Here is a 27,388-nt window from a genome sequence, read left to right on the forward strand (position 1 = left end):
GACCCGCAGCGACTCCGCAGGGACTGTGCTCCCGTGCCCCTAGCGCTCCCGCGCTGCTGCTCCAGCCGCCCGGCAGCTCTGAGGATGGAGAGGAGGGCGCGGAGCTCCTCCAGGGAGTCCCGCGGGCGAGGCGGCAGAACTCCGCACAAGGAGAACAAGAGGGCGAAGGCCGAGAGGAGCGGCGGGGGCCGCGGGCGCCAGGAGGCTGGGCCCGAGCCGTCGGGCTCCGGACGGGCGGGGACCCCGAGGGAGTCCCGAGCGCCCGCCGCCACGGTGGTGGACGTGGATGAGGTCCGGGGCTCCGGCGAGGAGGGCACCGAGGTGGTGGCGCTGTTGGAGAGCGAGCGGCCCGAGGAAGGTACGGATTCAGCACCATTATCTCCCACCTTTCCAGGTGGTAACTAAGGGGTGTCAGATAAGGTGGAAAGGGTCATCCCACGAGACCCACTGAAGCCAGAGCAGATTGCTGGATGCTCAGGTTCCCAGGAACGGAAAGTCGTAAGTTAGGAACCCAGCAACCTGCTATGGTGACCAAAGAACATCAGAAGAAATACAAATATCACTGTATACTGGTCTCGGGGCCAGCCTTGGATGGGAGTGGGGAGCGAGTGTGGTACAGGTTAGGGATGAAGCAACTTGGCAAAGGAGCCATGGACTTGGTTTTTGTGGCCATGGAGGGGCATACGGGCACCTAATTTAAGTAAAGACATGCACGAGCTGGTGGCTGTAGGCTGTAGGCTTACTCTTCTTCCCGCGTGCCCACCCCTCAGTCTTACCTAAAAACATTTTCAACTTCTGGGAAGATGATCATTCTTTCTGAAAAGCAGTCGCAGCAGAGCCAAGTGAGGAAGAGCCACACCTGAGTTTAAATCACAGCTCAACCACTTGCTAGCCATGTGATCATAGGAAGGACCTTAACCGTCTCTCATATAACAGTACCTGCCTCAGAGGGTAGTGGTGAGGATACAATGAGAAAAGGCATCCAAAGCACTTTGCACAAAGTCTGGAACAAAAACTTACTCAATTCCAGCTGCAGGCTAAGAGAGAGGAAAATTAGATCAAAGGAGGGAATGCAAAGAAAGGTGTCTGTTTTGCTTCTGCAGGAGAAACAACTCTTGGGAAAATTTTATCTACCTCCAGTCTTTTTTATAATGAGTGGAAGAAAAAAATGATTACCACTTTAGTGAGATGACAGATGTTAAAAGAAATTAAATAAGGAATAGCATGTTATATTGCTTCCTGCTGGCTATGAAGTTTTAACATTTCCTAGTTACCAGCAATGCAGTACATGCTGGATCACTGAAAGCTACCATTTAAGGAAGATTTCTGCAGTTGGGGTATAATTTAAATGGGTCATGTTAATACTGTTTTGCCCAGTTGATGATACCCTTTCATCAGTCAGAAACCTCTGTTCAGTAAATGGTTGCTGGGCTCAATGCTGAGGTTAGAGGGCTTGTAACTGTTAGGCAGCAGATCACACTGGTAGGGTAGACAAGTAAGGGAGCCACCATTTATGAAACCCCTACTATATGCCAGGCACACACTGGGTGTTTTACTGAGTTATTTAATCCCTCACCATCCTCTTATCACAGATGAGGAAACATGCTCTGAGAAATTAAGTAACATGCCCAAGTCCTGTAGCTGGGAAGTAGAGAAGCCAAAATCCTAGAGTAAGACAGTCTGATTGAAATGCTCACCCTTGCTTGGTGCTGCCCCTCATTTCTGGTCATGGTCCTATTGGCTGTGGCCTTGGGCACCTTTTTGGGCCTCAGTCCCTCCAACTACAGAGTAACGAAAGCAGGACACCTCAAGCAATGGGCGAGCAGTCCCTCTAAGGATGAAGTGACCTTTGCTGAGCCCTTGTGTGGGAGGTTTCTGAAGCTCACGGGGAACAGAGAGTAACGTCCCCTCCTCTTTTTCACTTAGCACCACACTCCCAAAGGCAGACTACTTAAGACGGGAGAAATGAAAAGGCGCTTCACTTCACCAAAATGTTGGGGACTCTCAGACAATGTTTAAAGTTTTTCCTGCTTGAATAATTAATGTTTCACTGTTCACTTAAACCAAACAAGTTGGATATTCAAGCAACTTATTCTAACAGAATAATATTTTGGGGGTAAATCTTCACGTTAGGTTTGAGGATATAAATTAGTTTTCTATTCATATCTCTCACTACTGTATGAAGGAATTTTTGAGGCCTTTCTTCATTTATAAAATGTAATTTTGTATACGCATTTATTTATTTTTACTTGCCATGGCTACCACTGGCAACTGAAACATATTTATAAGGTAATTAAAACTGGCAATGATACTGTTAGTCATTGCCCTTGAAGAAGAATATTATAAAAATTAATATGTTGGTAGAGCAGCATTTCCCAGAGTAGGTTCCATAAGAAATAAGTTCCATAGAATATCAATGAGTGTTCCTTAGAGAAAATATTACCTGGTCAAATGTGTGTAAACAAAGCTAAGAATGCTTTGCGAGATTCTCATAGCTTCAATGTCCTGAAGAGCACTGGGAACTCCAGGAATGGGATATAGTGCCTAGTATTCTCTAAACTCATTTGCCCAGGAAATTCTTCTTTGGTGGAGCACCCTGTGGGATTAGTATTTTGTAGGATGGCCTTTAGAAACTGCCATACTATGGTATTCAGTGCTGATTTTGTTTTTGTGCTGGTGCAGCTTGCATCTCTGTCCTCTTCTTCAAGTGATCTGCACATCAATTTGGTGGTGATCTTTCTGGGGCATGAAAATCAAATTTTCAGGCCTACTAATTAGTTATCCCCTTTGTTCCCATCTCTTAAAAATAAGATTTTAGGCCAGGTGCCATAGCTCATACCTATAATCCTAGCACTTAGGGAGGCTGAGATGAGAGGATCACTTGAGGCTAGGAGTTTGAGACCAGCCTGGGCAAAATAGCGAGACCCCCATCTCTGCAAAAAAATAAATTAGCCAGGTAAGGTGGCATGCACCTGTAGTCCCAGCTACTTGAGAGGCTAAGGTGGGGGGACTGCTTGAGCCCAGGATCCAGGAGGCCGAGGATGCAGAAAGCTATGATTGCATCACTGCACTCCAGCCTGGAGAGAGCAAGACCCAGTCTCAAAAGAGAGAAAAAAAGAAGGAAAGAGAAAGAAAGAAAAGAAAGAAAGAAGAAAGAAAGAAAGAAAAGAAAAAGAAAGAAAGAGAGCGAAAGAGAAAGAAAGAAAGAAAGACAGTAGGGAAGGAAGGAAGGAAAAAGAAAAGAAGGAAGGAAAGTAGACTTTACCATTTCCTAATTTTTAGTCACCTTCTAGTCCTCTATGATCTTTTTAAACTGGCAAATAATATTCCTTTAGTCAGTTTTCTAGTACCTGGAGGTTAAAATTCTTGAAATTTTCATAACTCTTACATTTAAATCATTTTCATTCCTCCTTTCCTCTCACACTAAACTAATATTTATTGAGCACATGTATGGTGCCAGGCACTATTCTAAGCCCTGGGGGCATAGTGTAAATAAGACAAGACCCCAAGAAGCTTGTGTTCTTGAGACTGACGTTCCTTGATATTGTTTCATTTATCACCCAAGCATCTTGGATGTTCTGAACCCCAGTTCCTTATCACTTTTTTATACATATTAGTAGGTGAATATTACCCCATAAAGTTAATTTTCAAAGACTGTTGAGATCAACACCTTAATGGAGGTGTTAAAATGATGGAATTTCAGACATTAAGGCTTGTAATGAATGGGGAAGTTATTTCATGGAAGATAAGCCTCTGGACATGTGCTTGGAATCACTTAAAACAAACTGGATGGAAGATGGCCAAATAGGAACAGCTCCAGTCCACAGCGCCCAGCATGATCGACACAGAAGACAGGTGATTTCTGCATTTCCAACTGAGGTAACTGGTTCCTCTCACCAGGACTGGTCATAAAGTGAGTGCAGCCCATGGAGGGTGAGCTGAAGCAGGGCGGGGCATCACCTCACCCAGGAAGCACAAGGGGTCAGGGGATTTCCCTTTCCTAGCCAAGGGATGCCATGACAGACTACCTGGAAAAACAGGACACTCCCACCCAAATACTGCGCTTTTCCCAAGGTCTTAGCAACCTGCAGACAAGGTGATCCTCTCCCGTGCCTGGCTCGGTGGGTCCCACGCCCAAGAAGCCTTGCTCACTGCTAGCGCAGCAGTCTGAGATTGATCTGTGAGGCCGTAGCCTGGCTGGGGGTGGGGTGTCCACCATTGCTGAGGCTTGAGTAGGTAAACAAAGTGGGCGGGAAGCTCGAACTGGGCAGAGCCCACCATAGCTCAACAAGGCCTACTGCCTCTAGACTCCACCTCTGTGAGCAGGGCATAGGTGAACAAAAGGCAGCAAACAACTTCTGCAGACTTAAACATCCCTGTCTGACAGCTCTGAAGAGAGCAGTGGTTCTCCCAGCACAGCGTTTGAGCTCTGAGAATGGACAGACTGCCTCAAGTGGGTCCCTGACCCCTGTGTAGCATAACTGGGAGACACCTCCCAGTAGGGGCCAACAGACACCTCATATAGTCAGCTGCCCCTCTGGGATGAAGCTTTCAGAGGAAGGATCAGGCAGCAATATTTGCTGTTCTGCAGCCTCCGATGGTGATACCCAGGCAAACAGGGTCTGGAGTGGAACTCTATCAAACTCCAACAGATCTGCAGCTGAGGGACCTGACTGTTAGATGGAAAACTAACAAACAAAAAGGAATAGCATCAACATCAACAAAAAGGTCATCTATGCCAAAACCACATCTGTAGGTCACCAACATCAAAGACCAATGGTAGATAAAACCACAAAGATGGGGAGAAACCAGAGCAGAAAGCTGAACATTCTAAAAATCAGAGCGCCTCTTCTAAACCAAAAGATTGCAGCTCCTCGCCAGCAATGAAACAAAGCTGGACGGAGAATGACTTTGATGAGTTGACAGAAGTAGGCTTCAGAAAGTCAGTAATAACAAACTCCTCCAAGCTAAAGGAGGATGTTCGAACCCATTGCAAGGAAGCCTAAAACCTTGAAAAAAGATTAGACGAATGGCTAACTAGAATAAACAGTATAGAGAAGACCTTAAATGACCTGATGGAGCTGAACACTGTGGCACAAGAACTTCATGATGTATGTGCAAGCTTCAATAGCCAATTCAATCAAGTGGAAGAAAGGGTATCAGTGACTGAAGATCAAATTAATAAAATAAAGTGAGAAGACAAGGTTAGAGAAAAAAGAGTAAAAAGAAACAAACAAAGCCGCCAAGAAATATGGGACTATGTGAAAAGACCAAACCTACGTTTGATTGGTGTTGGGAGCAGACCCCCCAAAATCTGGCCATAAACTGGCCCCAAAACTGGCTATAAACAAAATCTCTGCAGCACTGTAACACGTTCATAATGGCCCTAATGCCCAAGCTGGAAGGTTATGGGTTTATGGGAATGAGGGCAAGGAACACCTGGCCCACCCAGGGCGGAAAACCACTTAAAGGCATTCTTAAGTCACAAACAATAGCATGAGCAATCTGTGCCTTAAGGACATTCTCCTGCTGCAGTTAACTAGCCCAACCTATTCCTTTCATTCGGCCCATCCCTTTGTTTCCCATAAGGGATACTTTTAGTTAATTTAATGTCTATAGAAACAATGCTAATGACTGGCTTGCTGTTAATAAATACGTGGGTAAATCTCTGTTCCGGGATCTCAGCTCTGAAGGCTGTGAGACCCCTGATTTCCCACTTCAAAACTCTATATTTCTGTGTGTGTGTCTTTAATTCCTTTAGCGCCACTGGGTAAGCATCTCCCCAACCAAGCTAGTCTCGGTAGATTTGTGTACCTGAAAGTGATGGGGAGAATGGAACCAAATTGGAAAACACTCTTCAGGATATTATCCAGGAGAACTTCCCCAATCTAGCAAGGCAGGCCAACATTCAAATTCAGGAAATACAGAGAACGCCACAAAGATACTCCTTGAGAAGAGCAACCCCAAGACACATAATTGTCAGATTCACCAAGGTTGAAATGAAGGAAAAAGTGTTAAGGGCAGCCAGAGAGAAAGGTCGAGTTACCCACAAAAGGAAGCCCATTAGACTAACAGCAGATCTCTTGGCAGAAATCCTACAAGCCAGAAGAGAGTGGGGGCCAATATTCAACATTCTTAAAGAAAAGAATTTTCAACCCAGAATTTCATACCCAGCCAAACTAAGCTTTGTAAGTGAAGGAGAAATAAAATCCTTTACAGACAAGCAAATGCTGAGAGATTTTATCACCACCAGGCCTGCCTTACAAGAGCTCCTGAAGGAAGCACTAAACATGGAAAGAAACAACCGGTACCAGCCACTGCAAAAACATGCCAAATTGTAAAGACCATTGATGCTATGAAGAAACTGCATCAATTAATGGGCAAAATAACCAGCAAACATCATAATGACAGGATCAAATTCACATATAACAATATTAACCTTAAATGTAAGTGGGCTAAATGCCCCAATTAAAACACACAGACTGGCAAATTGGATAAAGAGTCAAGACCCGTCGGTGTGCTGTATTCAGGAGACCCATCTGATGTGCAAAGATTCACATAGGCTCAAATAAAGGAATGGAGGAAGATCTACCAAGCAAATGGGAAGTGAAAAAAAGCAGGGGTTGCAATCCTAGTCTCTGATAAAACAGACTTTAAGCCAACAAAGATCAGAAGAGACAAAGAAGGCCATTACATAATGGTAAAGGGATCAATTCAACAAGAAGAGCTAACTATCCTAAATATATATGCACCCAATACAGGAGCACCCAGATTCAGAAAGCAAGTTCTTAGATACCTACAAAGAGACTTAGATTCCCACACAATAATAATGGGAAAATTTAACACCCTGCTCTCAGCATTAGACAGATCAATGAGACAGAAGGTTAACAAGAATATCCAGGACTAGAACTCAGCTGTGCAACAAGCAGACCTAATAGGCATCTACAGAACTCTCCACCCCAAATCAACAGAATATACTTTCTTCTCAGCACCACATCACATTTATTCTAAAATTGACCACATAATTGGAAGTAAAGCACTCCTCAGCAAATGTAAAAGAACAGAAATGCCAACAAACTGTCTCTCAGACCACAGTGCAATCAAATTAGAACTCAGGATTAAGGAACTCATTCAAAACCACACAACTACATGGAAACTGAACAACTTGCTCCTGAATGACTACTGGGTACATAACGAAATGAAGGCAGAAATAAAGATGTTCTTTGAAACCAATGAGAACAAAGACACAACATACCAGAATCTCTGGGACATATTTAAAGCAGTATGTAGAGGGAAATTCATAGCACTAAATGCCCACAAGAGAAACCTGGAAAAATCTAAAATCGACACCCTAACATCACAATTAAAAGAACTAGAGAAGCAAGAGCAAACAAATTCAAAAGCTAGCAGAAGACAAGAAATAACTAAGATCAGAGCAGAACTGAAAGAGATAGAGACAGAAAAAACCCTTCAAAAAATCAATGAATCCAGGAGCTGGTTTTTTGAAAAGATTAACAAAATAGACCGCTAGCAAGACTAATAAAGAAGAAAAGAGAGAAGATTCAAATAGATGCAATAAAAAATGATAAAGGGGATATCACCACCTATCTCACAGAAATACAAACTACCATCAGAGAGTACTATAAGCACCTCTACACAAATAAACTAGAAAATCTAGAAGAAATGGATAAATTCCTGGACACATACACCCTCCCAAGACTAAACTAGGAAGAAGTCGAATCTCTGAATAGGCCAATAACAGGATCTGAAATTGAGGCAATAAATAATAGCCTACCAACCAAAAAAAGTCCAGGACCAGATGAATTCACAGCCGAATTCTACCAGAGGTACAAAGAAGAGCTGGTACCATTCCTTCTGAAACTATTCCAATCAATAGAAAAAGAGGGAATCCTCCCTAACTCATTTTATGAGGCCAACATAATCCTGATACCAAAGCCTGGCAGAGACACAACCAAAAAAGAGAATTTTAGACCAATATCCCTGATGAACATGGATGCAAAAATCATCAATAAAATAATGGTAAATGAATCCAGCAGCACATCCAACATGATCAAGTTGGCTTCATCCCTGGGATGCAAGGCTGGTTCAACATATGCAAATCAATAAATGTAATCCATCACATAAATAGAACCAACAACAAAAACCACATGATTATCTCAGTAGATGCAGAAAAGGCCTTTGACAAAATTCAACATCCCTTCATGCTAAAAACTCTCAATAAACTAGGTATTGATGGAACATATCTCAAAATAATAAGAGCTATTTATGAGAAACCCACACCAATATCATACTGAATGAGCAAAAACTGGAAGCATTCCCTTTGAAAACCAGCACAAGACAAGGATGCCCTCTCTCACCACCCTATTCGACATAGTGTTGGAAGTTCTGGCCAGGGCAATCAGGCAAGAGAAAGAAATAAAGGGTATTCAATTAGGAAAAGAGGAAGTCAAATTGTCCCTGTTTGCAGATGACATGATTGTATATTTAGAAAACCCCATCGTCTCAGCCCAAAATCTCCTTAAGCTGATCAGCAACTTCAGCAAAGTCTCAGGATACAAAATTAATGTGCAAAAATCACAAGCATTCCTATACACCATTATCAGAAAAACAGAGAGCCAAATCATGAGTGAACTCCCATTCACAATTGCTACAAAGGAATAAAATACCTAGGAATCCAACTTACAAGGGATGTGAAGGACCTCTTCAAAGAGAACTATAAGCCACTGCTCAACTAAATAAAAGAGGACAGAAACAAATGGGAGAACATTCCATGCTCATAGATAGGAAGAATCAATATCGTGAAAATGGCCATACTGCCCAAAGTAATTTATAGATTCAATGCCATCCCCATCAAGCTACCAATGACTTTCTTCACAGAACTTGAAAAAACTACTTTAAAGTTCATATGGAACCAAAAAAAGAGCCCACATTGCCAAGACAATCCTAAGCAAAAGGAACAAAGCTGGAGGCATCATGCTATCTGACTTCAAACTATACTACAAGGCTACAGTAACCAAAACAGCATGGTATTGCTACCAAAACAGAGGTATAGACCAATGGAACAGAACGGAGGCCTCAGAAATAACAGGACACATCTACAACCATCTGATCTTTGACAAACCTGACAAAAACAAGAAATGGGGAAAGGATTCCCTATTTAATAAATGGTGCTGGGAAAACTGGCTACCCATATGTAGAAAGCTCAAACTGGATCCCTTCCTTACACCTTACACAAAAATTAATTCAAGATGGTTTAAAGACTTAAATGTGTCTTTCTTTCCTTTCCTCCTTTCTTCTCTTCTCTTCTCCTCTTCTTCTTCCTCTCTCTTTCTTTCCCCTCTGTTGCCGAGGCTGGACTGTACTGCTGTGATCTCCACTCGCTGCAACCTCCCTGCCTCGGCCTCCTGTGATTATCCTGCCTCAGCCTGCCAAGTGCCTGTGATTGCAGGCTGGAGTGCAGTGGAGTGATCTTGGCTCGCTACAACCTCCACCTCCCAGCCGCCTGCCTTGGCCTCCCAAGGTGCTAAGATTACAGCCTCTGCCCAGCCGCCACCCCGTCTGGGAGGTGAGGAGTGTCTCTGCCTGCCCGCCCATCATCTGGGATGTGAGGAACCCCTCTGCCCGGCCGCCCCATCTGCGAAGTGAGGGGCGCCTCTGCCCAGCCGCCACCCCATCTGGAAGGTGAGGAGCGTCTCTGCCTGGCCACCCATCCTCTGGGATGTGAGGAGCGCCTCTGCCCAGCCACCCCATCTGGGAAGTGAGGAGCGCCTCTGCCTGGCCAGCCCATCTGGGAGGTGAGGAGCGCCTCTGCCCGGCCGCCAACCCATCTGGGAGGTGAGGAGCGTCTCTGCCCAGCCACCACCCCATCTGGGAGGTGAGGAGCGCCTCTGCCCAGCCACCAATCCGTCTGGGAGGTGAGGAGCATCTCTGCCTGGCCGCCCATCGTCTGGGATGTGAGGAGCGCCTCTGGCCGCCACCCATCCTCTGGGATGTGAGGAGCGCCTCTGCCCAGTAGCCGCCCCGTCTGGGAAGTGAGGAGCGCCTCTGCCCGGCCGCCCCGTCTGGGATGTGAGGAGCGCCTCTGCCTGGCCGCCACCCCTTCTGGGAGGTGAGGAGCGCCTCTGCCCGGCCACCAATCCGTCTGGGAGGTGAGGAGCACCTCTGCCTGGCCAGCCCGTCCGGGATGTGAGGAGCGCCTCTGCCTGGCTGCCACCCCATCTGGCAAGTGAGGAGCGCCTCTGCCTGGCCGCCCCGTTTGGGAACTGAGGAGCATCTCTGCCCAGTAGCCGCCCCGTCTGGGAAGTGAGGAGTGCCTCTGCCCAGTAGCCGCCCCGTCTGGGAAGTGAGGAGCGCCTCTGCCCGGCCGCCCTGTCTGGGATGTGAGGAGCGCCTCTGCCTGGCCGCCACCCCATCTGGGAGGTGTACCCAACGGCTCCGAAGAGACAGTGACCATCGAGAACGGGCCATGATGACTATGGCAGTTTTGTCGAAAAGGGGTAAATGTGGGGAAAAGAAAGAGAGATCAAATTGTTACTGTGTCTGTGTAGAAAGAAGTAGACATAGGAGACTCCATTTTGTTCTGTACTAAGAAAAAATTCTTCTGCCTTGGGATGCTGTTAATCTATAACCTTACCCCCAACCCCATGCTCTCTGAAACATGTGCTGTGTCAACTCAGGGTTAAATGGATTAAAGGTGGTGCAAGATGTGCTTTGTTAAACAGATGCTTGAAGGCAGCATGCTCGTTAAGAGTCATCACCACTCCCTAATCTCAAGTACCCAGGGACACAAACACTGCGGAAGGCCGCAGGGACCTCTGCCTAGGAAAACCAGAGACCTTTGTTCACGTGTTTATCTGCTGACCTTCTCTCCACTATTATCCTATGACCCTGCCACATCCCCCTCTCCGAGAAACACCCAAGAATGATCAATAAATGCAATTTAAAAAAAAAAGAAAAGAAACATATAAACCTACAAAAAACAGGAATCAGGTTCACTTTAAAGTTATGAAAGAAAATAACTTGGAGTCAAGAATTCTATACCCAGCCAAATTATTTTTCAAGTGTGAGGGTAAAAACAATAAAAACATGCACAAAGATAGCCAAAAAAAAAAAAAAAAAGACTTAAATGTTAGACCCAAAACCATAAAAACCCTAGAAGAAAACCTAGGCAATACTATTCAGGACATAGGCATGGGCAAAGACTTCATAACTAAAATACCAAAAGCAATGGCAACAAAAGCCAAAATAGACAAATGGGATCTAATTAAACTAAAGAGCTTCTGCACAGCAAAAGAAACTATCAGCAGAGTGAACAGGCAACCTACAGAATGGGAGAAGATTTTTGCAATCTACCCATCTGACAAAGGGCTAATATCCAGAATCTACAAAGAACTCAAACAAATTTACAAGAAAAAAACAACCCCATCAAAAAGTGGGCAAAGGATATGAACAGACACTTCTCGAAGACATCTATGCAGCCAACAGACACATGAAAAAATACTCATCATCACTGGTCATCAGAGAAATGCAAATCAAAACCACAATGAAATACCATCTAACGCCAGTTAGAATGGCAATCATTAAAAAGTCAGGAAACAACAGATGCTAGAGAGGATGTGGAGAAATAGGAATGCTTTTACACTATTGGTGGGAGTGTAAATTAGTTCAACCATTGTGGAAGACAGTGTGGCGATTCCTCAAAGATCTAGAAATAGAATTACCATTTGACCCAGCAATCCCATTACTGGGTATATACCCAAAGGATTATAAATCATGTTACTATAAAGACACATGCACACATATGTTTATTGTGGCACTATTCAGAAGAGCAAAGACTTGGAACTAACCCAAATGTCCATCAATAATAGACTGGATTAAGAAAATGTAGCACATATACACCATGGAATACTATGCAGCCATAAAAAAGGATGAGTTCATGTCCTTTGCAGGGACACGGATGAAGCTGGAAACCATCATTCTCAGCAAACTATCACAAGGACAGAAAAGCAAACACCGCATGTTTTCACTCATAGGTGGGAAATGAACAATGAGATCACTTGGACACAGGGCGGTGAACATCACACACTGGGGCCTGTCGGGGGGTGGGGAGCTGGGGGAGGGATAGCATTAGGAGAAATACCTAATATAAATGATGAATTGATGGGTGCAGCAAACCAACATGGCACATGTATACCTGTGTAACAAACCTGCACGTTGTGCACATGTACCCTAGAACTTAAAGTATAAAAACAAAAAACAACAAAAACAGACACATGTAAAGTAAAGCTCAGTGCTTTTTATATGTATGTGTTATTTTATCCTTATGCCGGAGATAGGTGATATAGCTCATGAACTAGTTATTATGGGATAGTCATGAGATGTTAGCATCCTCAAAATATAGTGAAGAAACTGAGGTGTGAAAAGGTCATATGCCTTGCCTAAGGTCATCTGGATATGAAACAGTAGAGCCAGAACTGGAATCCACACCTTCTTCACAAATTTTGTGCCTGTTCCAGTATACCCCCACTCTTTCTTTTTATTTTTATTTTTGAGACAAAATCTAGCTCTGTCACCCAGGCTGAAGTACAGTGGTGCAGTCATAGCTCACTGCAGCGTCAACCTCCCAGGCTCAACCTTTTTTCCCACCTCAGCCTCCTGCATAGCTGGAACTACAAGCACGCACCACCATACCCAGCTAGTTTTTAATTTTTTTTTTGTGCAGACAGGATCTCACTATGTTGCCCAGGCTGATCTTGAACTCCTGGACTCAAGCGATCCTCTCACCTCAGCCTCCCAGAGTGCTGGGATGACAGGCGTGAGCCACTGTGCCTGGTTCCCACTACCTTTCCAGGAGCCTGCTCCTCCCTAGGCCCTGTAAACTCTGACTACTCTGATTTGACTTATTCTAATATTTCCAGCAAAGTCTCCAAGTTGTGCCGACTCCAATACCAAGAATTGGACCAACAGATGCTAGTCAGTGAATACAGTGAAGTTTCAATATAATTATTCTTTTGCTTTTATTTTTTTAAGGTACCAAATCCTCCGGCTTAGGGGCCTGTGAGTGGCTTCTTGTCCTCATTTCCCTGCTCTTCATCATCATGACCTTCCCTTTTTCCATCTGGTTCTGCATAAAGGTGAGATTCCATAAGGACCCAATAGGTAATTTCCTGAGGCCTCTCACTGGCCACACCATGCCCATTCTCACTTCTGTTTTCTGGTACATGTTATTGCTCCATGTGGAATGCCCTCACCCCAGACTCACCTTCCAGGATAGCTTACTCCTCCAAGACCTTGCTCAAATGTGAACAGGAAGCCTTCCTTGACTCCCCCAGACTGTCATTCCCTTCCTGGTGCTCCCGTGTCACTCTGCTTTCACTTTGTTCTAACACTTACCACATGTATTATGTTGGCTATGTCTCGTTCATCTGCATTCTGTGACCAGAATGGATCATGACATCCGCTCCACACACTTCCACAAAACTTCCCAGGCAGCTTCTATAGACCATGAGTCATGACTATGTTTGGCCCACAGGTGGTTACAGATGCCTGTCCCTGAAGTAAATGAAGACCTGTGTCCATTCTGGAAGCACATGCCAAGATGGAATTAGAGGAGCAAGAGATTTATTGGGAGACATTGCCTGTGAAAAATTAACAGGAAAGAAAACAAGAGTAGTCAGGAGAAGCCTTCAGACAGTTATGCAGGCCTGACACTTGTGATATGAGAAGGGGAAGAAAGGATTGGGCAGAAAGAGCCTCTGACTGTGGTGCAGCTCTGAGAAAGCATTGGCCAGCCCAAAAGGGAACTCCAGAGCAAGGTTTGCTTCATAGAAGTCCCAAAGTGGGCAGAAATGGCACGGCCCCTAGTACTCCTGCCATCTCAGTCATTGGCTGGAGCTGCAGAGAAGACTGTGTCCTTGGCTGAAACAGTACACCTGCTGCTGGGGCTGTTGTTGGTTTTACTCCTCACAGCAAGCAGCAGCTCTTTCCTCTTCCCCTTCACCTTTCCCTCCCCATTTTCCTCCCCAAGATACATTTTGGTATCCTGTGTTTTTGTTTTCATTTATCTCAAAGTATTTTCTCATTTTCCTTGTGATTTCTTCTTTAACTCATTGGTTAGAGTATGTTGTTTAATTTCCACATATTTGTCAATTTCTCAAATTTCCTTCCGTTATTGATTTCTAATTTAACTTCATTGTAATAAGAGAATATACTTCATGTTATTTCAATCCTTTTAAATTTGTTTCAGTTAGTTTTATGGCCTAGCATATTATCTATCCTGGAGATGATGTTTCATTTATGCTGGAAAAGAATGTGTTATTCTGCTATTGTTGGGTGGAGATGTTCTATGTAGATGTCTGTTAGGTCTATTTGTTGACAGTGCTATTCAAGTCTTCCATGTCTGTCTAGTTCCATCCACTGTTTAAAGTGGGGTATTGAAGTTTCCAACTGTCACTACTGAATTGTCTATTTCTACTTTGAATTATTTTTGTCTTTTTCCTCATGTATTTTGGAACTCTGTTTTTAGGTGCATCTATGCTTATCATTGTCACACTTCCCTAATGCATCGATCCTTTTATCATTATACAATGTCCCACTTTATTGCTAGTAAAATGTTTGCTTCTTTTGAAGTCCATTTTCTCTGATGTTAGGATAGCCATTCCCGCTCTCCTTTAGTTACTGTTCGTATGGTATATCTTTTCCATCTTTTACTTTCAGTCTGTTCATATCTTTGAATATAAAGTGTGCCTCCTATAGACAGTGTATAGTTGGCAGCAGGCTCTTCTTGAAGTGTGACCTGAGCACCTGCATGATTGCCACAAGATCCAACACTGACTCAGCCATGGTTTTTAGGAAAGGCTCTCAGGTCTGGTCACTTAAGATGGTAAGCCCTAAGAAGCCAATTAGAGAGAGGAAACAAAAGCAGAACCAGGCAGTTATATTTGAGCAAGGTCTTGAAGAAGTAAGACTCCCCTTCATCTCTGGGGAGAATTTGTTTTTTTCCAATAAAAGCAGGTAAGAAACAAGTAATGCTAGGAAACCAAGCAATTGGGAATTGCTGGGCATGCTCTAAGAACCACATACAGTCATTCATTCTGATTGTTTCAAGCAAGGCAGTGTTCTGGCCTCATAAAATTGTAAACCTCATGAAGACAAACAAAACATGGTTCCCAGCCTCAAAGGACTTACAGTGGGTTAGTAGATCCTGTTACTTCAAGAAGTACATTTCAAAATGTGTTTTGTTGGGCCTCTTTATCACATTTTTATATTTGGCTAGTTATTATTCATTGGAGCTTTTTAAAGTGGAGGGAGGATAAGGAAGGAAAATAAATTTGTCTATAGTCACAAATCATTCTTTCATTTATTCAATAAATATTTATTGAATACTTACAATATATCAGGCATTTTTTAAGCACTGAGAAAAAAAAGATTAATTCCATATCATCAAGGAGTGCCTCATCTGGTGGGGCATATATTAATATATAAATAAGCAGACCAAGTTAAGTCAATGATAAACACGCAATTGAACTCGGATTCTGATACTGGGTCAGAAAGTGAAGTTTATTTTTAAAGTAGTGTGCAGTAACTTCTCTATTTCTCTTCTAATAGACATTCTCCAGAATCTTTTTGTCATTTAAAAGTATCTCTGCACATTTTCAGGGTAAACACAAATTTTCTAGATCTATCACCAATGAAAATTGGCAAATTAAAATCCAATTGAGGCTGGCCACGGTGGCTCATGCCTGTAATCCCAGCACTTTGGGAGGCCAAACAAGGTGAATCACCTGAGGTCAGGAGTTCGAGACCAGCCTGACCAATATGGTGAAACCCTGTCTCTACTAAAAATACAAAAAATTAGCTGGGCATGGTGGCTCACACCTGTAATCCCAGCTACTTGGGAGGCTGAGGCAGGAGAATCGCTTGAACCCGGGAGGCGGAGGTTGCAGTGAGCCGAGATCATGCCACTGCACTCCAGTCTGGGTAACAAGAGCGAAACTTCGTCTAGAAAAAAAAAAAAAATCCAATTGAATCATGTTGAAGCAGCCTCAGAAGAAATTGCACTCTGAAACAAAATATCACAAGTGGTATTAAAATATACTCCCTCTTTCTGTTAAATAGCTAATGAGCAATACATATAAAAGCTAGTAATGCAGAAGTCACAGTAAAATACAAGATTTAATATGCCTTGATAAGATTAATTTAGGGAAAGTTGGCCATGGATTTTAGATAATCATAAGTCTTTAATCAAAATTCTGTCTATGGGTTCAAAAATTAACATGGTTAATATACTTTTTCATTTCTGAAATTTTACACTTACTAAATGTAGATTTTGGAAACTTAAGTATTAATAGAAATTTTTTCTTGGTTCTCAAAACAAAAAATTTCTGATATCTAGGATGATTCTTATGCCAAGGCCTTTTGAAGACTTTTTCTTTCTGGGAGTGATTTGAAAGGATTAAATTTCTCTTTAGGTGGTACAAGAGTATGAAAGAGTAATTATATTCCGACTGGGACATCTGCTTCCTGGAAGAGCCAAAGGCCCTGGTAAAAAACACTCTTTTTTCTAAACACCTCTCTCCTGACTCGCCAATTTCTTCAACCCATGCAGATTTGTAATATGGACCTCAGATTAAATGAAGTAACTTGATTCATGATGTCTGAATTTTCCAATCTGTTACTTATAGGTTATTCAAAAATTCTTCAGAGACTATTACTACTAGGTCATAGGTAGCCGAGAGAGAATTGGTACAGAGAGCCCACATGCCAGGGCAAGGCTTGCTGGAATAGCAAGTTAGCTTAGGACCAATGGCTGGGGACTGATTTGAGTACAATGTGTATATGGTCAGAGTCCTGTGAATTCTCAGAGAAAAGCTGAGCTAGTTCCCAATCCAGGTGCTCAGATCCAATCTTGGGAAACAGGCAAAGTTCCGCATTCAAATAACAAATTGGTCTTCAGTTATAGGGATTTAAAAAACATAGATTAAGCATTTCTTCTGGCTCAGACTCTGTGCTAACCATAAGACACGGTCTCTGATCTCAGGACCTTAAGATCTAGTGGAGTTGATGTCCAGAGGTCCAAGCTCATTATGGGAGACAGATAGAAGTATGGTCAGTCTGAAAGGTTTAGTAGTGGGGGTTTGGAGATCTAAGTCAGCCAGGAAGGTATGAGGAGCAAAGTCCCATGTGTATATATTGGAGAGGGTCTTGAGTTCCAGGGCACGCCCACAGAGACCAGACTAGGGACAAATATCAGAGTTTGAAGATTCAGAATGAATATATGAGTCCACACAAAAGTAGAACCAGACCCTGTAGTTCCAGGACAAAGAACATCTTGTTCTGGCCCTGGTTTTCAGGAACCTTCTCAATTGGCACTGAGGAGAACTAGTAGCTGACTAGTATCCTGGACTCTGTGAGGTGCTGCTTGTTTCAACAACGCTTTGGCTCTTGCAGGAGCCCACAGAATCCAATGGGCTCTCACAAAATCTCAATAAATCAATCTACAAATGTTTATTGCACATTGATCCTATATATTATATTGGGTGGGTGAGGACTAACTAGCCAATCAGAAAGCTGGTATCATGATAACTGCTGAATTCTGATTACTTCTGGGGCTCACATTCTAAGGAATATGACATGGAGGTTGCTGGCTCTAAAGTTTGACACCTGGGTACACTCATGGATTCAAAAACAATTTTAGAGAGCACCTAAAAGGCACTAAGTCAGACACTAAGGCTAACAATAGGACACTACTTAGGGAGTTCAATTCTAGTGAAAGGACAGACATGCAATTGAGATCTGGGGAAGCCAGCACCATGACTAAAAGGATCACACAGCCCAGTTTGCTGGGAATAATCCCTGTTTATACCTATTGTCCTGGATTATATATTATAATATATAGTAGTGCTCTCCTTTTACCCTCAGGTGGAGGTGGGATGGGCCAATGGTCTGTAATTAGAGGCTAAGAAAAGTAATGTAGTGTGCAACCTGACCCCAGAAAGGTGAAACCCAAACAGCCTTCATGCTAGCTATTTATCTGTCACTTCCTCCTCCCTCTCTTTTAGGTCTTTTCTTTTTTTTGCCCTGCCTGGATACCTACCACAAGGTTGACCTTCGTCTCCAAACTCTGGAGATACCTTTTCATGAGGTAAGCCAAATAATGGCTTTTGCTTTCTCTATACATTTTCCATGGTCTACCTACCATCGACAAAATGATTATTTATACTCAAAAATAGGAAAGAAAAATAATGATATGGACTACATCAGAACTTAAAACTTTTGTGCATCAAAGGACACAATTAACAGAGTGCAAAGGCAATCTAGGGAATGGGAGAAAATATTTGCAAATCATATATCTCATAAAGGGTTAATATCCAAGATATATAAAGAACTCATACATCTCAACAACAAAAAAAGTAAACAACCTGATTTAAAAAATGGGCAAAGAAGTTTGTGATAAGTTAACCTTATGTGTCAGCCTGGCTAGGCCATGATCACTTGACCTATATTTGGCCAAACACATCTGGATGTTACTGTGAAGGTACTTTTTTAGATGGGATTAACATTTAAATCAGTAGACGTTGAGTAAGGCAGATTACCCTCCCTAATGTGGGGTGGGCCTCATCCAATTAATTGAAGGGCTCAAGAAAAAGACTGACCTCCCTTTGAGGAGGAAGGAATTCTTTCAGTAGAAAAGATAAACTCTTCCCTGGGTCTTCAGCCTGAAGATTTTAGACATGCTAGCTTCCATAAGCACATGAGCCAATTCTTTAAATCAGTATTTTTTTCTCTCCCCACCCCAGCATACCTATATGTGTATGTGTGTGTGTGCATATATACATGTGGTGAAACCCAAACACACACATACACATTCTATAGTTTCTCTAGAGAACCCTAATACCGACTTGAACAGACATTTCTCAAAGGATGACATACAAAGAAGATGAAGATGTATAAATGGGCAACAAGCATATGAAAAGATGCTCAGCATCACTACATTAGGAAAATACAAATCAATATCACAAGATATCACTGTACACCCACCAACATGGCTACTGTTTTTTTAAAAACCTGGAAAATAACAAGTGTTGAAGAGGATGTAGACAAATTGGAACCTTGTGCACCGTTGGTAGGAAAATGTAAAATGGTGCAGCCACTGTAGAAAACAGTAGAGCGGCTCCTCAAAAAATTAAGAATAGAATTACTGTATGACCCAGCAATTCCACTTCTGCATATATACCTAAAAGAATTGAAAGTAGGGTCTTAAAGAATATTTGTACACCTTTGTTCATAACAGCATTATTCACAATAACCAAAAGGAAGAAGCAACCCAAGTGTCTACTGATGACTGAAGAGATAAATAAAATGTGATATATAACCCACAATGGAACATTATTCAGCCTTAAAAAGAAAGGAAATTCTGACATGCTACAAGATAGATGAACCTTGAGGACATTATGCTAACTGAAATAAGCCAATCACAAAAAAAAAAAATACTGTATGATCCTACTCATATGAGGCACCTAGAGTAGTCAAATTCATAGAGACTGAAAGTAGTGTGGTGGTTGCAGAGGTTGAGGAGAAGGAGAAATTGGAGAGTTATTATTTCATGGGTACAGAGTTTCAGTTTTACAAGATGAAAGAGTTATGGAGATGGATGGTGGTGATAGTTGCACAATATTATGAGTGTATTCAGTATCACTGGACTGTATACTTAAAAATGGTTAAGATGGTAAGTTTTATGGTATATGTATTTTAACACAATAAACAAAATTGGGAAAAAAAAACTCAACCCAATCCTGTTACCCATAGTTAACTGTTGATATTTTGGAGTATATCCTTTCAGATTTTTCAATGTATGTGGTTATATTTACAGATGGGTATATATATATACACATATATCATACCATATATACTGTTTTGTAATGTGTCTTTCTTAACCCAACAATATATTGTGGTCATCTTTTCATATATTAGCTAAATGCTTCTATCCCTTATTTTAAATGGACATACAGCATTTCATTTAGTGGCTGTATCACAATTTACTCAACCAATTCCCTATTGTTGATGTTAAATTCTTTCCAATTTGTAGTCCAATTAGCAATACTGTGAGTAACATCCTTATAGCTAAACCCTTAAAATATGTCCTTATGATCAATATAAAAAGGGAAATGTTAAGACATCTTTCTAGGGCTTGTGATGTATATCATCAAAGCATCCCCTAACGTACACTCTAGCAAGCAATACATTAGAGCGCTTGTTTCCCAGAACATGCTTCTCTTTTAGCAGATGTTTTATTTTGGTATCAGTTTAGAAAGACCTGGTTTGGAATCAACTGAATGTCTTCTTATGAGAAAATTATTTCTGATTTTTTTTACAAAAGGATTTACCACAGGATTAAGTTGTGTGTTCTTTCGTGTATTTAATAAAAATTTCATAATTTTCAAAAACATGTCTATTTTAAATAAAGGGTAGGCCAACTCTCTTTTTCTCTTGCAGAGAAAATTCCCTTTGAACACATTTAGTTCCTCTAACCCCACACAGGAAAGGATCCCAAGTATCAAGCCTGTCATCCAAACTTTTTTCTGCCTAGATCGTGACCAAAGACATGTTTATAATGGAGATAGATGCCATTTGCTACTACCGAATGGAAAATGCCTCTCTTCTCCTAAGCAGTCTTGCTCATGTATCTAAAGCTGTGCAATTCCTTGTGCAAACCACCATGAAGCGTCTCCTAGCACATCGATCCCTCACTGAAATTCTTCTAGAGAGGAAGAGCATCGCCCAAGATGCAAAGGTACTTAGATAAACGTAACGGCCAATATGCTGAAATATTTATCTTTTATTCATTTGTTCATTGGCCATTTATTAAGTCTTCTATGACCAGTTCCATCCCTTAGGGACCATCCCTTTGGGAGCTCATAGCTAGTTAGGAGGTTGCCAAATTGACTCTGAGTCAATTATAGTTATCAGTATGGTGCTTGTTAATCAGTCATTGCCACAGTTTTTGCTCTCAAACCTACTCCAGTGACTTTAAATTCATCTCCAAGTACTCACCTAGTATTAAGTATTGAGAATGACTGCTGGCAGGAACGGTGGGGTTGGTGGGGATGGACAGGAGGAGTTGGTACACAAAGATGATAAAGCATGGTTCCCAGGAGCTTACTGTCTACCTGGGGAAACAAGCATAATGAGTGCCAAGTTAAATAATAAGTTCAAATAAGACTTTCAGATAACAAAAACTAAGATGTCATACACCTTTACATGATGAATTACCCAATCCATTGTCTAGATTTATCAATTTGGAATTAGAGGGGAAAGAGCAAGAACTGCTTCACAAGCAGCTCCCTCTAGTCCACAGGCAGCAAGCTCAGCAAGCTCATTCACGGCCAGGGTCGGTGGCTTTGATTCTTACCAAGGCAGGCAGGCAAAAGGTATTCAGAGGAGAAGTGAGAAGACAGCAGGATTCCAGGCAGCTGGACAATGGAGTGGCAATTACCACCAGCAATGGAGCCTGTCACTGAAGCAGTGGGGACACCCAGGCCCAGAACTGGGTTAGGAGGTTGTGAATCATGGTAGTTAGAAGGAGGACCTCAAATAGAGGGACCCCAAGAATCAAAGGCACTGGTAGTAATTATGCTTTATGGGATGTCCCCCTTCACCCTCCCTTCCTTATTCATCCTTCTCCTTTAAAGGATAAAGTCCAGACACTTGACATTCAAGCTTGCCCTTGTTACACTGATTATAATATATATACAAATGTTCTTTCACTTATAAACCATCATAAAGCAAAAAATATCATAAGTTAAAAATGCATGTATCCTAATAAACCCATGATAAAAGTCAAAAATTGTCAAACCATTGCAAGTTGGGGACCATCTATCTAAGACATTAGTTTTCCCAGACTACAGCCTCCATAGCAGCAGGGGCTATGTTTTATCCATCTCTTGGTCCTCAGCACGGGCTTGTCACACAGCAGGTAGATAATGTTTTTTGGATAAATGAATAAACGACCCAACTGTTGTAGTCTCACCTCTTGCCACCCTTCTCCCACTGAATCTAATACTCCAACCTACTTTAGCTTTTGCCCAGCATTCAGCACTTTTATGCTCCCATTGCCTCCTCTTGGGCTGTATCTTCTGCATGGAATACTTCCCTTTTCTCCACAGGCAAGATTTTATTTGTCCTTTAAGATGCCACCTATTCTGTGATGTCTTTATCAACATTCCTTACTCTCACCCACACCCCCAAATTAGTCTTCTCAGGGTTCTCAATGCACTATGCTTACTATTTGTCTAACCACTAAAAAATAATGAGAAAATCAGTGTAAAAAGAAGAGTTTGGGTCAACATGGAGAGCTCCATGCCCTGCCCCTCCTTTCCAGAATCCACAGTCGATTTTCTTCCCTCTCCTGTTTCCAACTTCAATCAAGGGGGTGGACGGGACTGGGAAGCAGGAGGAAACTGGAGCCACCAGCATCAGTTGTAGAAGTGAAAACATCCTATAAATGAAAGACATCTGGAAGAGAGACTAGAGACTGGTTCTCAACTCAGTGCATTTTAAAACAGATTTTTAAAATATATCTGTATTAGTTCCTATTACTTCTGTAACAAACTACCACAAACTTGGTGGCTTAAAACCAAACAAAAATTATTTTCTTCGTTTTGAAGACCATAGAGTCCAAAATCAGTTTCAATGGGCTACAGTCCAGGTGTCAGCTGGACCAATTTCTTCTGGAGGTTCTGAGAGGAGAATCCGTTTCCTTGCCTTTTCCAGCATCTGGTGGCTGCCTGCATTTCTCAGCTCGTGGCACCTTCCTCCATCTTTAGAGTGCATCATTCCAATTCCTGCTTCTATCATCACATCACCTTCTCTTCTTCTGTAGTCAAATCACCATTTGCCTCCCTCTTATAAGGACACCTATAATTACATTTAGGGCCACCTGGATAATCCAGGATAATATCCCTATCTCAAGAGCCTTTAACTTAATCACACCAGCAAAATCCCTCTTGGGGGTAACATTCACAGATTCCAGGGATTAGGACATGGGATATCTTTGGGGACCATTATTCAGCATACCACACCATCTTCAATTGCACAGATATTTATTGGTTGGCACTATTCAAGTTAAACAACTCTTTGCAAGGCACTGTGAAGTTAAATACAACAGGCAAATAATGTCCTTTCAAAGGGAATGTTCTTCCTTAGTACAGAACAATGGCCACCAGGGTTTAGGCATGCTCTCCCTCCACCTGGAGGCTCCCACTGACATCTGAATTCTTCTCTCCACAGGTTGCCTTGGATTCAGTGACCTGTATTTGGGGAATCAAAGTGGAGAGAATAGAAATGTGGGTAGGAAATTAACTAGGAAGAACCGTATGATAAAGGAAAATATTCTGGTTTCATTTTAAATTTTTTATTTGAAAAATTATTTTCATTGAGTACTATAGCCATATCAGCATAAATTTATAAAAAAGAGAAACAAATCACCTAATATCTTATAGCCATAACACAATCACTGTAACATTTGGACAAATTACTCTGATTATTTTTATCTCTATGAATCTAAAAATTGTTTTGGATAAAATTTACATGAAATTTCCCATTTTAGGCCAGGCGCAGTGGCTCATACCTGTAATACCAGTACTTTGGGATGCCAGGGTGGGTGGATCGCTTGAGGTGAGGAGTTTGAGACCAGCCTGGCCAACATGGTGTAACTCTGTCTCTACTAAAAATGCAAAAATTAGCTGGGCATGGTAGCTCATGCCTGTAATCCCAGCTACTAGGGAGGCTGAGGCAGGAGAATCACTTGAACCTGAGAGGCAGATGTTTCAGTGAGCCAAGATCATGCCACTGTGCTCCAGCCACGACCACAGAGTGAGACTCAATCTCAAAAAAAAAAAAAAAAAAAAATTAGCCGGGGGTGTTGGCAAATGCCTAAAATCCCAGCTACTCAGGAGGCTGAGGCAGGAGAATCACTTGAACCCGGGAGGCGGAGGCTGCAGTGAGTCAAGATTGCGCATTGCACTCCAGCCTGGGTGACAGAGTGAGACTCTGTCTCAAAGGAAAAAAAAAAGAAAGAAAAAAAGAAATGTTGCATTTTTGTTATTTTAAACTGTGGTTTTAGTATAATATATTTACTAAGGGGTACAGCCATCACTACTATCTAATTTCAGAACATTTTCATCATCCCACAAGGAAGCCTGTACTCATTAAGTGGGAATCCCCCATGTACTCCTTAATCCCTGGCAACCACTAATTTAGTTTCTGTCTCAATGGATTTGCCTCTTCTGGACATTTCACATAAATGGAATCATACAATATATGGCTTTTTGTATCTGGCTTCTTTTCACTTAGCATAATGTTTTCAAGGTTCAACCATGCTTGAGCATGAATCAGTACTTCATTACTTTTTATGATCAAAAAATATTTTGTTGTGAGGCTATACCACATTTTATTGGTTCATCAGCTGATGGACATTTGAGTTGTTTCTGCTCTTTGGCTAGTATGAATAATGCTACAGCAAGCATTAATTTGCAAGTTTTTGAGTGAACATGTTTTCAATTCTCTTGGGTCTGTATCTAGAAGTAGAATTACTAGGTCATATGGTAACTCCATATTTAACTTTTTGAGGGGCAGCTAAACTGTTTTCCATATATGCATTTTTATAGTTATAATCAGGGTCAAAAGACAATTTTGTACCTTTTATGCAATACATTAAGCATTGTTCTTATTTGGTCAGTTGTACCCTTTTCAAAATCAATTCTTCTCTTTTATAAACTTGGATGAATTCCCCTTATCTTTATTATCAGCAGTGGGGCTCTTCAAGCCATTGTTCAAATTTATTAGTTGGGTTTTAGATTATATCCTAAGTGGAAAAACTGAGCACAGCTCATCAATACAAAACCTGCTGTGCTGACAATGAGAAACTACAGCTCTACTGTAGCATCAGCAATAATACAAAACTGCATTTGAGGCATCGACCTTGGAGATCTGCCTACTTTTGACCTCAGAAGTCTAGGGATGGCACACTCTGGTCACTCAGAATTTGCTACTCATCATGAGACAGCAGTAGAGAGGCTCGCAAGTCTGTGTGAAAGCTTTGGCCCTTAAATCATGGCTGCACACCTACATGCCTGCATTCTTTTTCAGTAAAGATGTGAGGTTGCCAGCTGGGCTTCAGCACTCACTGGCTGTGGAGGCTGAAGCGCAAAGACAAGCCAAAGTGCGGGTGAGCACTCTATCCTCCCACCCAGACTGCTCTTTAGGAAGGCCTGCTCGTGGAGAACATTTCCCCTTGGCTTCCTTACTGTCCATTCATTAGGCACTGGGCAGAAGCTGTCTTGGGCCCTTACAACTCTATTAAAATTGCTCTCTTAAAGCGTGTTAATAGTCCCCTGACTGACTAATGCAACTCCTCTCCCTCTCTGAAGCTACTGATAATAGTGACCACTCACTGCTTGAGTCTCACCTTCCCTCTCCTTAAAGGCATCTCCTCCACACACATCAATCCCTCTTCTCTAGTGCTGGTATCTTTTCCTGGGTAATGGTAGTCACCCTAGCTTCTAGGTATCCCCTAGAACTGTATCCCAAGCTTGGCACAAGTTTTGGAGGGACAACCATGATCAGGGCCCAGTTCCCTCAATGCTAGAGCCAAGAGAACGCTGTGCTACTTGGCTCCACTCAGGCATGACAGCGAGAAGCAAAGATGTGGCAGCTAGCAGCTTCTGGTGACTGAGGTGTGGGTGAGGGGGCCTTGGGAGAGGAAAATGAAGAATGAAGGGAGGCAGATTTCTCTGAAAGAACAGAGAGCAAGTGAAGATAAAAACCTGAACCAGTAAGAGGATCATTGCCTGTGGACCACTGAGGGGAGGTGGGGATGAGGAAGGGGAGGAGGATAGTCCCCAGGGCAGTTGCTTCTAGAGCTCTGAGTGAAGTCCTCTTCACCCACTTTCAGGTAGCCTTTAGGTAGTGAGCTCAGCACTTTCTCTTCAGAAATGTTTACCCATTCACTTTGCCTGAGTTGGGGGTCACCCTTTCATAACATCATGCCTTTGCATGGAATGCTGGCTAATCTTTTCTCTATGTTGGCAAAATCCTAATCTTTCAAGGCCCACCAGATGCTAATAACTCCCCTAATAGTTCATTTATACTTGTGATGGCTCCCAACAAATTCCACCTTAAATTGTGATTAATAGTTTAATCTGTCTCCCCAGCTCAAGACCCTTCAGAAAGAAGACTAAACCTGTTCTATGCTTAACCATGCTTGCCACATAGTAGATGCTCAGTGCTTGTCTGCTGAGTCATACTGCATAGTGGTGAAGCCTTCAGGGAATGAAGAACAATCACGTTGCTTTTTGTCACATGTTTTCTAGATGATCGCTGCAGAAGGGGAAAAGGCTGCTTCTGAGTCCCTGAGGATGGCAGCTGAGATTCTGTCAGGCACCCCTGCTGCTGTTCAGCTTCGATACCTCCACACCCTTCAGTCTCTGTCCACAGAGAAGCCTTCCACTGTGGTTTTACCTTTGCCATTTGACCTACTGAATTGCCTGTCTTCTCCCAGCAACAGAACTCAGGGAAGCCTCCCCTTCCCAAGTCCTTCCAAACCTGCTGAGCCACTAAATTCTAAAAAGAAAGACTCTCCCATGTTATAGGAAGGATGGGGCGTAATGTGACTGTAAAGGGGCCTGCCATAGAAAGCCACATCCCGGAGGGAGGCACTCTGTCCTCTTTCCCTGCCCTTCCTTTGGCTGCCATATGGAATGGCCATGGAATGCACGAAGTCACAATGTGCCATCCATGAGAAGACAGTGAAATGATGTAATGACAGAGAAAGCAGACAACACGTTTCTGTGACTCATCTAGTCAGAGTAATTATGGGAAACAGCTTTGGTCAACATTCTACTTTGGAAAGAATTTTGAGTCTAGATGTGATTAAATTTTGACTTCTGGGAACTTGGTTCAGATGTCCCTTTCACTGTATGTCCTCTGGCCCCTTTGGCAAGGTTGCCACAGCTCCCACAGCCCTTCCTACAAGCACCTATCATTGGGCTTGTCACACTCTATTGCTCTTCTGTCCTGAAGATGCGGTCTTCTCTTTGATGATACTACCAGTTCTTCAAAGGCGCGTCTTAGTTTTCCTCAACCACACTTAATCTTTTTGCTCCACCCTGAATTCTTCACACCTAACCCTGATAGTTACCTAAAGTGACACTTAAATGTTTCAGAGTGAATGCAAAAAAGACAGATGTACTTGGAGTCGGATATACAATTTATCCCTAATTAAAGCATTTAAAAGGAATTCTTTTTGTGGAGATTCCTTTTTTAAATAAAGAAATAAATAAAAGGACAAAAACATCTGACACATGTGGCT

The 27,388-nt window shown here is 42.4% G+C and overlaps 2 protein-coding genes across 7 annotated transcripts in view; one reads left to right on the forward strand and one right to left on the reverse strand.

Annotated features, from left to right (window-relative positions):
• On the forward strand, positions 1-27,316 carry NPHS2 (NPHS2 stomatin family member, podocin). 2 transcript variants are annotated; one of them, XM_054457224.1, is made up of 8 exons: positions 1-358; positions 13,051-13,154; positions 16,491-16,563; positions 18,081-18,163; positions 20,609-20,812; positions 23,308-23,363; positions 25,168-25,246; positions 26,391-27,316. In XM_054457224.1, exons 1-8 carry the CDS (start codon positions 85-87, stop codon positions 26,667-26,669), a joined length of 1,152 nt encoding a protein of 383 aa, XP_054313199.1. In that variant the 5' UTR covers positions 1-84; the 3' UTR covers positions 26,670-27,316. The 2 variants fall into 2 exon arrangements, with proteins under 2 accessions (XP_054313199.1, XP_054313293.1); XM_054457318.1 differs by lacking the exon at positions 20,609-20,812.
• The window catches only part of AXDND1 (axonemal dynein light chain domain containing 1), a 198,229-nt gene continuing 193,944 nt past the window's right edge, over positions 23,104-27,388 (reverse strand). For all 5 annotated transcript variants that reach the window (XM_054456929.2, XM_054457015.2, XM_054457100.1 and 2 more), the window contains one exon: positions 23,104-23,327. Coding sequence is in view for 2 of the 5 variants with exons in the window: in XM_054457015.2 (XP_054312990.1) it covers positions 23,320-23,327 (8 nt within the window). In the remaining 3 variants the exon portion in view is untranslated. The remainder of the gene's footprint in view (positions 23,328-27,388) is intronic.

Source organism: Pongo pygmaeus, chromosome 1 (genome assembly GCF_028885625.2).
Source record: "Pongo pygmaeus isolate AG05252 chromosome 1, NHGRI_mPonPyg2-v2.0_pri, whole genome shotgun sequence".
In the NCBI taxonomy this organism is placed as follows: domain Eukaryota; kingdom Metazoa; phylum Chordata; class Mammalia; order Primates; family Hominidae; genus Pongo; species Pongo pygmaeus.

Excerpts from the sequence above, each read along its gene's own strand:
- NPHS2 (XM_054457224.1), top strand. The coding sequence starts at position 85 with ATGGAGAGGAGGGCGCGGAGCTCCTCCAGGGAGTCCCGCGGGCGAGGC. Across the intron at positions 23,364-25,167 it reads AAAGTGGAGAGAATAGAAAT|TAAAGATGTGAGGTTGCCAG; the intron begins GTGGGTAGGAAA and ends ATTCTTTTTCAG. Across the intron at positions 25,247-26,390 it reads AAAGACAAGCCAAAGTGCGG|ATGATCGCTGCAGAAGGGGA; the intron begins GTGAGCACTCTA and ends CATGTTTTCTAG.